This window comes from Lepisma saccharinum, chromosome 18 (genome assembly GCF_977018435.1).
Source record: "Lepisma saccharinum chromosome 18, izLepSacc3.1, whole genome shotgun sequence".
Taxonomy (NCBI): domain Eukaryota; kingdom Metazoa; phylum Arthropoda; class Insecta; order Zygentoma; family Lepismatidae; genus Lepisma; species Lepisma saccharinum.
The window spans coordinates 47,853,353-47,870,898 of NC_139246.1; the positions used below are offsets into that span (position 1 = coordinate 47,853,353).

Sequence of the window (17,546 nt, forward strand, 5' to 3'; positions counted from 1 at the left end):
TTTGGTTCATAACAGAAATTTTTCCAAGTCAAGAAATTCCCACCCTAAAATTCCCTTTTCCTACATTAAATTCCCGTATTCTGTTTATCATTCTTTTAAAAAATCTTCAAAGAGAAGTACAAAACTTCAGAAGTTTATAGGTAATGAAACAGTTTAATCACAAGAAATCTGAATATCAGTACGTAGCTTTGGAGAGCAATTTATCAATGCCAAACCTAGCATAATGATACTAAACCTAGCACAATTTGAATTGAATTTCGTTGACACCTAGCACTGTGTTTGCATAATGGGAAAATCTAACATAATTTGCAAACTTGCTCCTCTGGGAGGGAGAAATTCGCTTCAATGATCGATATTTTGAGAAAAATAAAAATAATAAATAAAATAACATCCATATCTTATTTCTGGTCCAGGCTTTTCCAACCACTCCCTCTCCTCTACATATTTTGTTTATTTTCCCATTTACCTCGTGAGGAACATTTCATGACAAGAATCGGGAGAAATACTTTTATCTGTGATTTTACATTTTACTTCAATTGTATATAAATAGATGTATGATTTTTTTAAGTGTAGTGATGAAAATGACAGTAAATAATTAAGTGAATAATGTACAATATTCACATCATTTTTAACGTTAACCCTCTCTTCGTTTCTACGGTTCGTTTCATTCTACATGTTTTAAACACTTTGTTAGTTTACTTGCTTTGTTACTGCGATAGAAAGTTGTATAAATGTGTGTGTATGCAGCGTGTGTGCATAATCTAATTTAAGTATCATGTGAGATAGAATAAGTGATTAAGAGGAGATGAAGATAGTGGTGATTATACTAAGAATGAAAATGAGAAGTAAAGAAGGTTGTCGTAAAGAATTATATAAACTGGATATTGTTTTTTTGTTCATGTGTAAACTATCAAGGAAAATGATGAGAGTTGCAAATAGTTATGGGTACATAATTATCACTTGATTGATTTGGATTATTTTTTCTGCTTTTCTGATACTTTCGAGGATTGGCGCTGATGTGATTAGATTGATGAAAGATCAGCCATGCCAGGATTCGAACCCGAGACCCTTAAGAGTCTAATGTACTGTGTTAGTCACTCCGCCACGGAGGTCGGTTGTGGGATATATGTTAAATGCACGGCTTAGATTTTGTCTAACTTATAATTTACATAATTAGCATCAGTTACATTGTGATAATTTTCTATTTTGTTCCAGTTACTTGTTTGAAGTTCTTGATACAGTTTAAAGAAAAATGTTTCTTTTTGTTTAATTGGTCTTATCCTCGGCCACTAGCGACAGTTCGTTCTTTTGACAGCCACAAAATTCATATTTGTAGAGGACACCTATTTCGGCAGTGTGTAGTTTTATAGCTGAATAATATGTCATACACCATGATGGTTCAGGAAGAATATAGGCTGCACAAATGTATGCATTAGCTTCGTCTTCAGTTTTAATCTTTACAGATACTAAAGTCAATGGTGGGATTGTCTAGAGTACACTAGCTTTTGGTGGGTTGTTATTTATGTAAAACAGATAGTAACATGCCTCCTCCCAGGGATTTTCTGTGTACGTTTCATCGCGATCACATTTGAAGACAATTTAACTATTGTGAGAAAGTTCTTTGTTTGAAGACATTACCCAAAATTTCAAAACACATGCTACATCATAGTTACTCGGTAGAATACTCCGATAACACTATTTTGTTTTCGTTGTCTACCCACGTACATTCGGGTACATAATATCGAGTTGTTCTTCAGATTTATGACGATTGTTGTCATGAAAGTTTGAGATTTTGTGAAAGGTTTGATTCTGTAGTTAGTTTCCATGTGTTTTTCTCGAACTCACAGTCAAGTTATTGTTGGACAAGACATTTGAAACTAGGTTACCTGTATTGTTTTTTTTTTTAGTACTTTCTAAGGTACACTTTATGCACATATAAGATAATCGGGACTGGCACTACAGTTTAAAGTGTTATCCACTATGTAATGTTTCTCAACTAGGGTTTGAATCGTGGATCTGCTGATTACAATAAAACGACATTATCACTCCACCATTGGGGAAGTCATACTCTATGTGATCAAAAATATCTGGACACTCACTGGAATTAGGGCGTGAAGTTCGAAGCATCCTCTATCGGATGCACTGGCAATCAATACCGTGTGGGACCACTCTTGGCCTTGATGACAGCCTCCACTCTTGCAGGCATACTGGCAATCAGGTGGCAAAAGGTATGTTGGGGAATGGCGGCCCATTCTTCGTGGAGTGCCGAGATGAGAAGAGCAGTGGATGTTGTTTGGCATGGTCTGGCACGAAGTCGGCATTCCAAAACATCTCAGAGATGTTCAGTGGGATTCAAATCGGGGCTTTGCGCAGGCCAGGCCATAAGTGGGATGTTGTTCTCTTGAAACCACTGTCCCACACGGTCCACAGTGTGGATGGGCACATTGTTGTGTTGAAACACGCAATCATCATCCTTGAACTGTTCTTCTATGGTAGGCAGCATGAACGTTTGTAAAATGTCAACGTAATGATGTGCCGTCACAGTACCGTGCAAAACAACGAGGGGACCAGGCCCCTTCCAGGAAAAACATGCCAACACTGTCACCCCACCTCCATCGAATTTCACTGTGAGCACAACACAGGATGCTAAATGTTGTTCATGAAGCATTTGCCACACCCACACACGACCGTTGGATCGCCACATGGTATAACGCGATTCGTCACTCCACATCATGGATTTCCACTGTTCTAACGATCAGTTGCGCCTCTCCTTACACCATGCGAGGCGGCGCTTCGTGTTTTGTTGGGTGATGTGGGGCTTATGGGCAGCCGCTCGTCCATGGTAACAGAGTCGTCGTACCTCACGTTGCACAGTCATGCTGCTAGGATTACATCCTGCCCTGGTTTGGAATTCCTGTGTTATGGTGGCGATCGCTGATGGCTGGTTCTCTCGTACTACCCTATTCAACAGTTGGCGGTCTCTGTCTGTCAACATGGGCACTCGGCCAGAACGTTTTGCGGTTGTACACGTCCCATTACGTTTCTACTTTACTGTCACATCGGCGACAGTGGACTTTGGGATGTTTAGGAGGGTGAATATCTCGTGCACTGACTTGTTACTCCTATGGCACCCAATCACTTCACCATGTTCAAAGTCTGTAAGTTTCTTTGACCTACCCATTCTGCTGTCTCGTGCACTATGCTGCCTGTAGTGGGCCCTTGCTTGCCTCACCTCACTGTAGATGGCACCACAGAGTGGCCTACTATGCACAACACACATTTTGACTGATGTCCGGATATTTTTGATCACATAGAGTAGTTCTTGCTGTCACCTCTGAGGTGTCACTGGCACTAGCAAAAATGCCATTGGTGCTTCCTATCGGAGAATGGCTCAACTTCTTGTGGGCATTGAAGTTTTGATGAAGCTGGTTTGCTACCTGTAGTAATTATCTGCCTATTAACTTATCTGTGGTTGTACCATTCCTCCTTTGCGTTCTCCCTTTTCCCCTTTGTCTAACTCTGTCATGATCAGAGAGTAAACAACCATTTAGCTTTAACTGTTTACATTATAGGTAACATCCTTGGTGTTGTGAGAGATTACAAAAGGCTGGTGAGGGTGTTCCGTATGATGAGAAGGCGAGGCTTCATTAACTGGTTTGTGTCTATCTACATGCAACACAAACATCGTTGTGTGTACATCAGTTCTGATGGTGGAAGGCTGTGCAGGTGAGAAGTGTTAAGTACTTTATGAATCTTTTACGTTACATTAATACTCTGTTGTTTTGATATGAGGAATATAATATATGAGCTGATACGTCTTCGATCTGATACCAATGACGAAGCTTGTACCAATACTATTGCCAGAACAATGTAACAATCTAAATTCCAGCTGTACCATATCAGTTCAGATGAGTGTTTCTTTTATGATATTAATAGGATCATAAAATCTAAATAGTTATGTGTAACAGTGTTGCATAACCTTTTTGTAATCCATTAAGATAAGACTCACTCACATACTTACTCTCTAGCCTTCTTAAACTCGAAGGTTTATGGCGGCAACAATACAAGCCTCCCATTTGTCCCTACCTGAGCAAGATCAATCTCTCCCATCCCTACCACTTTCCTTTTGGTCCATATCAACTTTATCTCTCCATCTTTGTCTTGGCCTTCCTACAGGTATCTTACGATCAGGTTTCCGAACTCTTCTTTCCTCTCCCATTCGTGCAACATGGCCTGTTCATCTAAGTCTTCTTGATTTAATTATTCTAATAATATCTGATAAAACTGTTAAAGAGTGTCAGTAAATTCAAAACAACATTTTCTAATGTCTGTACCACTGTAATATGATAGGGTCTTATATGGACTGCCAATAATGCACATGGTACCATTTTCAAGGCTAGAAATGTATATTAATTCTTACAAAGGTGCCGTAGGTAAATGTTGAGCAGATTGAAAAATTGAACCACAGAAGAAATATGGGTTTATTGTATTGTTTATAAGATGACTTCGTATGTCCACAATGGCAATTTCAAATTATTTTTATTTCATATTATCCGAGTTCATTAAGCTATGTTTTCCTAATTGCAGAGTGGGATGCATAAGTACTACCAAGCAAATTGGCCATCGTTATATTTATTCTCTTCGTTTACGTAATAAGAACGTCAAGAATTGCATTAAGATGTCAAACAAACTGCTGACAATCTCTGCACCAGCATTCATGAAAATCCAGTCCTCCAAAGCAAATAGGATGCAACAGAAAAATTAATGAAAATAGTCATAGACAATTTGTCATTCAGTACTTGTGCATCCCACTGTACCTCATATAATTTCAAGCATGTTATAATGTCATCTGCTTTAATAAGATAATTCATAATCTTGACATAATGCTAAAACTAAAACACTATAACTATAACATGTAAAAGTGTGTGAAATGCTCCCCTGTGCTTTGCACCATGCCATGAAGGCGTATAGGGGGTGTGGAGTTCGGGCCCCACACTTCCTTGATCTCGGCCGAAGCTGGGGGTGATGTGATCAGCACCATGCCCCTGGCTACCTTTACCCCACAGAGTTTCCTCCAGGTACCCACTATGCGATGCTAGTTGGGTGCCGGAGCTGCTGCAACAGGTGGAGAAAGTCCCAGTTTCTCCCCTGCCGGGAATGAAACCTGGGTCTTTCGATGGTAGTCAGATGCCATAACGACTGAGCTACTGTGGCTTGACTATAACATGTGGTGTGCTGATATTTATTTGGTAACTGCAGTGGAGCCTGATTTCATGTTCCTAATACGAAAAGAAAAGGAATGTGAGACAGAGAGTAAATAGAGAGAAGACAGATTGGTCAACCAATTCTGTTAATCTGTCTCACTAATCACCTTGGTAAATGCCCTTGGTTAAATCTGAAGTCCTGACCGGCACATAATTGTACATATATACCTGTCTGGTGCGTAATAGTAACCAATCAGAATTCAAATTAATGTGTTAACAAAGTAGGAAGCTACGGATATATGCTGAAAAGGAAATACCAACTTACATTTGCTACGGAATAGCAGTTCTTTTATGCTGAAACAGTTATAAGTTATTATGCAAAATACGAGGCGTATTCGGAAAGTAAGTACCAAAAGGATGTAAAAAATAAAGTAAAATAGTTTCGTATCTTTTTTTATTTGCATTGCATTCTACATACCTTAAACTACTTTTCTACATAGTTTCCACCATTGTTCAAGTATTTGTCGTAGTGTGGCACTAGTTTTTGTATCCCATCATCATAGAATGTTCCTGCCTGTGACGAAAGCTATCCATGCACTGCTGCTTCGACGTCGTCATCCTCGTCGAAACGCTGACCAGCAAGAAACTTCTTCCCAACTCAGGGCTGTTGGCGGATGAACAAATTATTCCCAGCCGAATGACGTGATGAAATTTTGAGTTTGTTGTACCGTATGCGGACGAGCATTGTCGTGAAGCAACAAAATGCCTTCGCTAAGCATTCCGCATCTTTTGTTTTGAATTGCACAACGCAGCCGGATTAACGTGTCACAGCAGGCATCTTTGTTGGTGGTCTGTCCTCTAGGCAAGAATTCAACCATTCTTGCATTGAGAAAACATATCACAGACCGGACTTCACATTCGGCGGGCCGATTGATTTTCTTGTACATTTCAAACCTTCAGAAAACTACGAAGAAAACTCATGACCTGCTCCCACGGGTGCCTGTGGCTAACTAACGGATGAATGACAGCAAGAACTCACACGGTCGCGACTGCATTGCTACAGCGGCAATATTTGCAAACGGTACTGACTTTACGAATACGCCTCTTATATTGATAAAGAAAAAACAAAAGTTACAACATCAAATTATGCCTTGGTTAACAAGACCATCTATAACATATAAATGTAATTTAAATAAAGAAAATTTTTCTTTGAAATCCCCTCTTGAAGAAGAGTAAGTCTTTTTCTTATATTTTTATATGCATCAGTTCTAATTTGAGTATACTCAATATGTCAATTTCTTCATCCAGGATTTCTACAAGATGGCTTCAATCCTTCAATTTTCAAAGCTCCACATTTGGTTAAATCACATCCAAAATGTAGAAGTTCTTTAAATCTTATTCCTCCAAACATCCATTTGAGGTATTGCATTATTTGTATGCTTCCTTGATAAAGCAGGTGAAAGCAGATAACAATTCCCTGCTTCAAATTAAACTTGGCACTTTTCACACACCTTTGGGTTGTTTCACAAGTTCCAAACCTTTTTTTAAAGATTATGATGTTATCAAAGTACTTTCAAGATTCATTTTTTAAAAAAAGAATGCCTCTATATACTTTATACTTTAAACAAACTATTTAAGATTAACTTGTAAAGTATAATCTTAAAAATATCAATAAATGTACAAATATGAATCATCACAAATTGCTACATGTGTACTTATCCTTGTTCCATCATGAAATTTCTTAATTGCCATTTTTTGTATGTTGTTAGAAAATACCAAGCATGGCATCATATTATACACTGAACAGTCTTAAAGAGTTGACCTTTGTATATAAACCTTGATGCAAATTCAAATGTACACAATTTCAATAAATTTAATTATAAATTTGAATCTTGCTTGTTTGAAAGAGCACACATATTTAAAAATATTGTTTTTTTATGTTATCAGTCAAAAAATAACTGTTATAAATTTCAATTCGAAATATTGTACAATTCGATAATTTTGTACTAATATACAAATTGGCTTTTTTAAACATCATATTTATTCAAGTTAGTTCAAATAGTAATTTCAGACACATTTAATTGCATTATATGAATACATTTTGATTAATATGACCAAAATTATTATTATTATTATATGTGGAACTCTGAACTTAGCCTAACAATATATTATTATTTTTTCCATATTCCCCTGTTCTACATTTTCTCTCATTCATTATACATTCAATCCTTATGGTCCCAACATAGCAATATGTTATAAAATTGTCCTCGATTGTTCCACTGTATTAATTATGAAGGCCCACTGCTTTCATTGTTAAGTGTGTGCCTGGGTTTTGACCTCCATCCCAGACACCTGGATAGTGTACTACATACACTAGAAACTTTCTTGTGTGATAAGTAAACACAACACCATGAAACATTTCACAGACTTCTTGTTGTTTCATTAGTGGCCGAAAACTCTCATCAAAAGATAGTAAAGTACATTCCTTTAGAATTGGCATGGCCACAAAATCCAGATAATGGATATTTGGATAATCTGAAAATCCAGATAATCCAAATATCCCAATAATCTGAATAGAACAGATTTGATGAAGGATTTGTGGAAAATACATATGTACAGTAATAGAATATGTAGACAGCCCATAAAACGGATGAACAACAAACCTGTCCAGATAATACTCACACTCAGATATCTGGATAATCCTAAAATTGGATATCTGGACAATTCAGATAACCCAGATAGAAAATTATCCATATTTGTCTATTCTTACTTTAGAACCAGTCATCTTAAATAATCATCTAATATAAATTCAAAATGATGGAAACTTAGTGTTTTAATTTTTGTTTTTTGTGTATCAAGATTATATACAAATGTAACTATAAAAAATATGTGTGTTGGAAGTTTTCAATCTCATTTTTTCTTCTCTTCCGTAGGCCATATATAATTGTACACAACATGAGACCTTTGGTAACTGATCAAGCCATACGAGAACTGAATCAAGGATTTCGTACCTTTGAAGATTTTCTTCACGAGGGCCTCATAGAGTATCTAGATGTCAATGAAGAAAATGATAGTAACATTGCTTTGTATGAGAGTGACATATCTGAAGAAACAACCCACTTGGAAATAGAACCTTTCACTTTGTTAGGAGTCTGTGCTGGCTTAGTTCCATATCCACACCATAATCAGAGTCCCAGGAATACCTACCAGTGTGCTATGGGGAAGCAGGCTATGGGTAAGATGTCTTGCATGTAATTTGTTCTTTATAGAGCTGAGCTGATACCAATATATAAAACGTCTAAGGGATGACCTGGTAAGGCACCCAAAGATGTCATTTCCACGTAGTACACCCGGTAACTGCTTTTGCAGGCGAATGAGGCTCAGGGGTCTGGACCTACAGCCAATATAATCCTCTGTGAGGTTTCCCGTTCTTACGATAGTTATTGTCTTTCTATTCACACATAGTTAATTTAAAATATTTGTAAATTTGTTCCCACTCACCTCCTGAATTATACATTATATTTTAGCATGATATAGGGCATGTAATAGTGAAAATCAGTTTTTGCCTGCCATCTTGAAATCGGCTGATCTCGCTCAAATGCAATGGCGTACTTCCATTTTTAACTAACTATATCTCTGCAGTATTCATCCTCAGCTACTTCAGAACTTCTCATCATATGTAAATGTATTGTGAAAAATAGGTAGTTTTGACACCAATATGTTAATCACATAAGTAGAGATAACTAGAAAAACATTAATATATCATAAAGGAAAGAACACAGAAACATGATTCACATGCTGAAACTGGCAGATAGTAACGTTTCTCCAGCCATCTTTCGTTCCTATGATGTCATGATTTTTACAGCTTGTCAGTTTGCCAAGACCAGACCTTATGAATAGACCTTCCAAAGCAGGCTGGAAGCAGATCAACAGACCTTGATTGAGCCAATACCGATACCACTGGATTGGTAGGAATTGGTAAGAGTATCGATTCAAATTAGTATTGGCTCAGCCATAGTCTAAATGACTTAAAATTGGATAAAAGCAGTGCTTTTTTTTCTGGTGGTACGCAATGGTATGGAGTACCGGTACCTTCTTACAGATGATCACTTATGAACATGCTACAGAGTAGTTCATTTGATGAACAAACGAACTTTATAAGAGTACCGGAACCTTTCTTCCCAGAAAACAAAGCACTGGTTAACCTTTTGCCGCCCAAGTGTCTCGAACGAGATACCCAAATGTAACCCTCACTGTCCCAAGCATCTCAATCGAGACGCTGTGTCAAGGTCGTAGTTTTTACGTTATAACTTTTCTATTTGTGGCTAGAATTTCGATTTTATTTTTTTTATATTGTTCCTAACACATGTATTTAACAGAAATGGTTTTTTGCATTTTTTTGTCTTCATGAAAATGGAGGGGAAAAGGCGGGAAAAGGTACTTCTCTTTTGCGGCTCTTTTCAAGGTCAAATTTTTGCCGACAAAGGAAGACCGGCTTTGTTGTTCTAAAGCAATGCTTTTCACTCCCTCCTCCTAAGTGCATTCGAAGGAAGCTTGTTTATCAGTATCCGATGTCAAAATGAAAGTTTTCCGTGAGGGTGCAAGCAGGGGATGGGGGGAGGGGGAAGACTGGTTCTTGAATCTGCGTTGTGAGAATGGAATTTCGAAGCGCGCTGAAGGAAACCTTTGTTGTTTTTTTTAGCACAAGTGTCCACAAGTGGCAACAGGGGTTACCCAGCATTGTCTAAAAATAGAATTTCAAGCAGCTGCAAGAATTGGCGCTCATTTTTCACTACGTTGTAGCTTTTCGTCCGTGAATGTTGTGCGTAGGTGTCGTTTTCTGCCCAAGTGCAAGGACATTTTTTGGGTGAAGTGACAATTTTTTAAAATAATTTTTTGGGGTTTTCTCCCTTACCCCTCCATATATACGCCAAATTTGCATAAATTTTGCATTTTGACATTTTTTCGGGGGTGGGGACACCATTTTTTTAAAGAAAAGTATTTTTGAGGGGATTTTCCCCCTTTCCCCCTCCATATGTATGCCGAATGTGCATAAATTATATATCTTCTGAATCTGTGATTCATTCTGCGTACAACGGTATATCGTTCATATCTCCAGGGCAAATAGTCTCTGAGCTAAAGTCATTTCAAGGTACCGCTGCATTTTGAAGCTTGAATCAGTGGCATGCTGACAATTCCTTTTGGGGGTACAACTCAAGTTACATTGGTCATATGATAATAATGCAAATATTTTTGTGTTCCTTACATGTCAGCGATAATTTCTATGTGCATTTTAAACTTTTCATATCCTTGTTTTCAGGGGGGGGGGAGAAACCCCATTTTTTAAAAAAAGTATTTTCAGGGGATTTCCCCCCTTTCCCCCTCCATATGTGCGCCGAATGTGCATAAATTATATATCGTCTGAATCTGTGATTCATTCTGCGTACAACGGTATATCGTTCATATCTCCAGGGCAAATAGTCTCTGAGCTAAAGTCATTTCAAGGTACCGCTGCATTTTGAAGCTTGAATCAGTGGCGTGCTGACAATTCCTTTTGGGGGTATAACTCAAGTTACATTGGTCATATGATAATGATGCAAATATTTTGGTGTTCCTTACATGTTAGTGATCATTTTCATGTGCATGTCGACACTGTCATGTACTTTTTGCTTGAGGGGAGGGTGGGGGAACAAAATTCTTTTTCCCGAAATTTTGGAATTTTGAGAGTTAGCCCCCTCCCCCCCCCCTGCCACATATACACTGAATTTGCAAAAATTTCATATAGTCTGAATCTCTGGTTCATTCCGCGTACAACGGTATATCACTCATCTCTCTAGGGCAATTAACCTCTGATCTACACTCATTTAATTGAAACTCTGCATTTTGCTCAAAATCGGCTCGGGACAGAGAGGCTTACATGTGAAAAAGGCCTTGGGCAGCAAAAGGTTAAAAGTTACAACTACGACTTGACTCCATGATCATGGCAGAGGCATAGACTGCCGTTTCCTGCATGTGTGGAACGACTTGACTCCATGATCATGGCAGAGGCATAAACTGCTGTTTCCTGCACATGTGGAACACCAACAAAACAAAAATATGTCTTGGCACTTTGTCTCAGTTTTGAAATGTTGAACATGCATGGCATGAAATATCACTTTTCTTATTCATTAACAAAATGACAGAATTTTGAATTACATTATGATCGATCTATGGAAATATTAATTGGTAAAATTTATTAGCCTGTCAGTAATTGTATTAATACAAGATGTAAGCTATGCTATGTGTATTGATTTTGCATACAATTTTTGTATTTGATCACTAAACATACTGTTTGATGATAACTACAAAATGCAGTGTATCTATAAAGATGGTAGTTTTGTCTTCGACACAATTACATGCGTGATTGTTATGCCTAAAGCAAGCTGAGAAATAACTATTGTTATAAGATTGTTAAACAGTTACTTCAAAGGTTCTGGGTTTAAATCTTTGTCTGGGCATGACTGTTCGTTTGTAAGTGTCCGTTTGTCAATTTTCATAATGTAACTACAGTGGAACCCCGATTTCACGTTTCCTGTTTTACATTTTTGTGCATTATACACAGAGTTTCAAAAAGAATCATCCGATTTCGAAGTCATTTAACTTGGTAACCGTTCGCTAAAACACATCGAACAACGTACTGTTAGGAAGACTATATTCGTGAGTTTCACATGATTGCCGGCAGGTAGCAGTAACGCCCCCGTGCTTGCATCAGATTCAAGCTGTGTGATTTTTCTTGTGGGGGTACATTAAAGACACTGTTTATGTGTCTCCACTTCCGACTACTGTGGATGAACTGCGAAATTGGATCACAGCAGCAGTGGCTCCAGACATGGTTGCATCTGGTTGGGACGAATTCTCCTACCGTATGGACATATATCGAGCTTCCAAAGAGGGTCACACAGAGCACTTATGAACATTTTTTATGTAAAATTTATTTATAGCTGTGTATTTAAAAACAATTCCAAGGTGCTGGTTTGATAAATAAAAAATATATAGCCTTTTGAAATTGGATGATTCTTTTTGAAACACCCTGTACATTCAATCTTCCTGGTCCCAATTGAGCAAAATGATGTAAAATTTTCCTGGATTTTATATTTTCCTGGATTTTATATTTTCCTGCATTTTAAGTTCTTTCAACTTGGTCCCCTCAAAAATGTAAATTCGAGGTTCCACTGTAGTAATAAAAAATATAATGCATTGTAATACAGATTTTATATTTATGGAAATCATTGTGTGGAAGTTACATAGATTCCTTAGTGAATTGTTTCCAGATTATTATTTTAAATATTGTCTGTTTTTTTCATACAGGAACAATTGCATACAACCAGAGGAACCGTATTGATACACTTATGTATAACTTAGTGTATCCTCAGGCGCCAATGGTCAAATCTCGAACTATTGAGTTGATAAATTTTGAAAAACTTCCTGCAGGACAGAATGCTACAGTTGCAGTCATGAGTTACAGTGGTTATGATATTGAAGATGCATTGGTTCTGAACAAGGCTTCTATTGATAGAGGTGAGTGTTGAAAATCATAGTTCTAAAGTTTAGTGCACAGCTATTTATTGTTGCAGCTCTACATTTTGTTTTGGGCATGTAGGTCTTCGGTTCGCCCACAGTTGTCACAAAACTTTTTAGTAAGCTATTTCATAACTAATTGCATAGAAACATAGTACTAAGGTTTTCTGCAAATCTGTTTTTAGATTTATTAATTTCAGTGTCCACTGCCCCCATCATCATTGGAACTTGTTGCATTGTTGCTTGTAACATTTCTGCTGTTTTTTTTTGTTTCTAGATTGCCACTAGGTGCACTGTTGTTGCCTATCTGCCTGCAGCCATGTCATCTGCAGAAACAGGCCAAGCAACAACGTAACAAGTTCCAAGTGCCACCAAAATTAATAGAACAAACTAAAAGCATCTTCATGGAAAATGTGAGTGCTAAGTTTCTCTGTAATTATTTAGTACCGCATCTATCGTTTCTCAAAATATGAATGACTAATTTAGTTTATGCTGGAGAACATTTTTGTGTGTGTGGTTTCGTATTTGTAGTAGTTCTCCACTATTCCCCCTTGTACCTCAAAATGTCCTATCTCTCTCTCTCCTGCAGGATATGGCAGATGTTTGGTGTACCGTAATGCAAAGTGTACCTTAAAGCGATATGCAAATCAGACTTTCGACAGGGTGATGGGACCATTGATTGATTCAGAAACAAAGAAGCATGTTTGGAGACATGATATTCTCGATGCAGATGGAATTGCTTCTCCTGGTGAAAAGGTGGAAAATAGACAGGTATAGTGTTGATTTATTCTCATATGACCCATTTTTAGCAATTTGTTTTGAATCTGTAAACCACATTACCATAAGACTTGAGCTCATATTGTAAAACATATCCATGTGCAGTTATTCTTTCATTACAATTGGCTTTCATTAAATAAATGAACATTTCAAAATTGGGTCGTTAATCTTTTAGCTATCAACATTTTCTGCTAATACTTTGTTGATAGTATAACTTCAACAGTTATACAGTACAGTGGAACCCTGATTGTACGTTCCGGGATTTTACATTTTCCCGCATTATACATTCAAGCTTGATGGTCCCAGCATAGCAAAATTTTATTAAATTTCCCCCGATTTTACATTTTCCCACATTTTAAGTTTGTGCATGGTGATCCCCAGAAAAACGTAAAATCAAGGTTCCACTGTATTTAATTACAATATTCAAACTTAAGCTACTTACATAAAATGCATTGTGACACATCCTTATTCTTCAAGGCCTTTATTTATGGAACTTAAAATGCAGAAAAATATAAACATAAAGTTGGATTCCACACTATTGTAGTTAGGCCTGAACTGATTCATTAATATTCGTATCAAAAAGTATTGGGTTTGAACTAAATTAGCAATATTGGCTGATAACTAAACTAAATAAAACTCTATGGTGCAACATCCCTTGAACGGTCAAGACCTGCAAAGTGGCTTTTAGAGTAAGAGTACTGCATTGGACCACTTTCTCTCAAAAATACTCGATCGAATCTCCCACGCTGGAGCGTGTACGCTTGATCGTACCGTGCTCGTAGTTGAATTATTGACATCGTCCCGTATTTCAGAGCATAATAAGCAGCACTGTCAACCTAAAACCTATACATGGAAGGAAACCACTCTATGCAATTACAATTCTAAATCATAATTCCGTATATTATTATGTAAGGCTAAAATACAATATATATGCAAGTATGCAATATCTACATACCGAAACGTAAAATGGATACACATGCTGACAGACCTGCCTAAGCAATTACAAATATTGTATCACAGTGCAACAAGTACATGTACATCATTGTTCACTTACCGAAAAAAAAGGTAAAGTGCTCCCCTGTGCTTAGCACCACGCCATGAAGGCGTATAGGGGGTGTGGGGGTAACGCCCCACACTTTCTTGATCCGGTCGTGAGTGGGGGTGATGTGATCAGCATCACGCCCCTGACCGTCTTTACCCCCCAGGGTTTCCCCCAGGTACCCATGTTATTCGACGCTGGGTGGATGCCGGGGCCGCTTTCACCATTAGAAAAGTTCCCGGATTTGAACCGGCCAGGGATCGAACCCGGGACCTTGAGCATGGTAGTCAGACGCGTTACCGACTGAGCCACCACGGCCACTCACTTACCGAAAATGATAATCATATTCTGTGAAATAATAAAATGCAGTTATAACATTCAATCGAACATCATTTTAATGTGACAATAATCTCAGAAACATAAAATGCCAGCCTTGGTAGTTTCAGCCCATAATCATCTATCTCATTTTTACATATCTCTGTAAGATATACAAAACTGCATTTTAATGTGGAGATAATGACTGTGTTCACTTATTTTTCAATTTCACTTCATGATCCATATTTGAGGACCCAGTACCATAGATAAGTGACTGAAATATGTGTTGTGTACCAATAAGGTTCAAGAATTCGAATGTATTCTGCTCGTTCGAGCATTTTTCGCTCGAGTTTAAGACCTGTCAATTCTGCATGCCATCTAGCAATGCCTGTGTGAACTACAAGGGTCGTTCAAGGTTGACCGAGATTTTCGTACGTAAAAAATTGATGAATAGCCGGATGTAATGTAATGTATTCCTTCGCGAGTAACTAGCGCCCGGCATGACGTAATTCGCGCATGCGCAGCAGTTGCAGCGAACATGGCAGCAAGCAGTGTGTCTGTGGCTTTGGAGCAGCTGTGTGTAATCAAATTTCTCGTGAAGGAGAAAGTGAAACCAGCTGACATTTTCAGACGATTGCAAGCACAGTATGGTGAACAAACCATGTCGCGGACAAGAGTGTACGAATGGTGTGAGCAGTTTTGCGAAGGACGGGAGCTGATGACAAATGAAGCGCATGAACACATTCGCCCGACTGCAGTCACACCAGTGAAAATAGCATGTTTTGAGCAAATGATTCTTGAGAACCGGTGAGTAACAGTGCAGGATATTGCTGCCGAGGTGAATATCAGTGTCGGGAGTGTTGAGACAATCATTCACGACCACTTACGCTTCCGTAAAATCTGTGCAAGGTGGGTTCCCCGCCAGCTGACATTCGATCAGAAGTGGACATGCAGGACAGTCTGTGAACAGCTTCTGAATCGGTTTCGAGCAGAAGGTGATGAATTGTTGCAATCCATCATCACGTGTGATGAAACATGGTTGCACAATTCAACCCCAGAGACCAAAAGACGCAGCATGGAGTAGCGGCATAAAGGTTCCCCGCCCCCCAAGAAAAGGAAAACGCAGCCGTCCGCTGGAAAGATCGTGGCAAGTGTCTTCTGGGACATGAAGGGCGTTATCCATTTGGATTTTCTGGACAAAGGGAGCATGATTAATGCCCAGTATTACTCCACATTGTTGAGTGGTGCTGTACAAAAGTCCATTCGCAAGAAAAGACCTGGGATGTTGTCTGGAAATGTCATTCTTCTCCATGACAATGCCCACCCTCACACGGCCAATGTGACAACAACAACTCTGGCCGACATGCGCTGGGAAGTTCTGCCGCATCCCCCCTACGTCCGGATTTAGCCCCCAGTGATTATCATTTGTTTGCACCCCTTAAAGACCATCTGGGAGGGAAGAAATTCACAACAGACGAAGCACTGCAGAGCGATGTCCTCCAGTGGCTACGACAACAACCAAGTTCTTTCTACGCCAAAGGAATTCGGGAGCTGCCAGAACGATGGCAATGGTGCCTCGGCGCGCACGGAGAATACTTTGAAAAACTGACATAGTTTGGTGTTTCTTCTGCTACCTATTTCCTCTTCAGAAATAAAAAGTCCCGGTTAACCTTGAACGACCCTTGTATTTGCAGCTCGAGCAAAAAATGCTCATTGCAGCACTCTAGTGGCTTTCTTATTGGGTGATACATGGTCAGTGTGCAGAGTCCCATCACTACTTGGTGGGTCTGAAAAATCGTAGGTCATGTGTAGGTAAAAGTAATTAATTATTGTGCCAGAGCTGACTTCCTAAAAAAGGCTCAGCAACAACATGAATACCCTACCCTAAGTATGCAATGCATTCTAATATATGACTGATTCTACCATATTGCTGCATATTTTATAATTTGGCTATCTGCAGTAATAAACATTATAATGGCATTTTTTCATTTTTATTATCCTGATTCAATTATACATGATACAGAAGACAAACAAACTTTTAAGAAACACATACTTGTACTTGTCATTTAGAAAATAAAGTAATGAAAATTTCCATAAGCAAACTGAATTTGAAAGTTCAGACTGGGTGAAAATTTTCAGGCACACTGTATTTTTCTATCCCTACACATGTGATACCACATTTATTAGATTTAATTAATTAACTCTAAGGGTAACGGCTAAGCCCTAATTTATAATAGTGTGTGATATTTCAAATACATCTTGCTTTACACTTTTAAATTCTATTATCTTGTCATTATTACCCACAGGTTCTTGTAAATAAGTCTATGCCAACTGTTACCTTGAATCCAATCAACCCAATGGGTGGGCAGCCTGAATATAGAGATGTTCCTGTAACATACAAGGGTCCAGTTCCGTCATATGTGGAGAAGGTTATGGTGTCATCAAACAATGAAGATGCATTTTTAATCAAGCTGCTGCTGAGGCAAACTCGGAGGCCAGAACTTGGTGACAAATTCAGTAGTAGACATGGGCAGAAAGGGGTGACTGGTATGTGACAAATTTTCTGTTGTAGATGTTATATAGGCAGCATTGATGTTGCAGTTATTAACTTTTCATGATTCCCCAGAAAGTTAAATTTGATATGTATTATACAT

The 17,546-nt window shown here is 38.3% G+C and overlaps 1 protein-coding gene across 1 annotated transcript in view; it reads left to right on the forward strand.

Annotated features, from left to right (window-relative positions):
- The window catches only part of Polr3B (RNA polymerase III subunit RpIII128), a 127,091-nt gene that overhangs the window by 73,422 nt on the left and 36,123 nt on the right, over window positions 1-17,546 (forward strand). Inside the window, exons 12-16 of the mRNA XM_083140491.1 lie at window positions 3,573-3,726; window positions 8,138-8,439; window positions 12,552-12,761; window positions 13,351-13,532; window positions 17,199-17,439. Of these exons, the coding sequence (XP_082996617.1) occupies window positions 3,573-3,726; window positions 8,138-8,439; window positions 12,552-12,761; window positions 13,351-13,532; window positions 17,199-17,439 (1,089 nt within the window). The remainder of the gene's footprint in view (window positions 1-3,572; window positions 3,727-8,137; window positions 8,440-12,551; window positions 12,762-13,350; window positions 13,533-17,198; window positions 17,440-17,546) is intronic.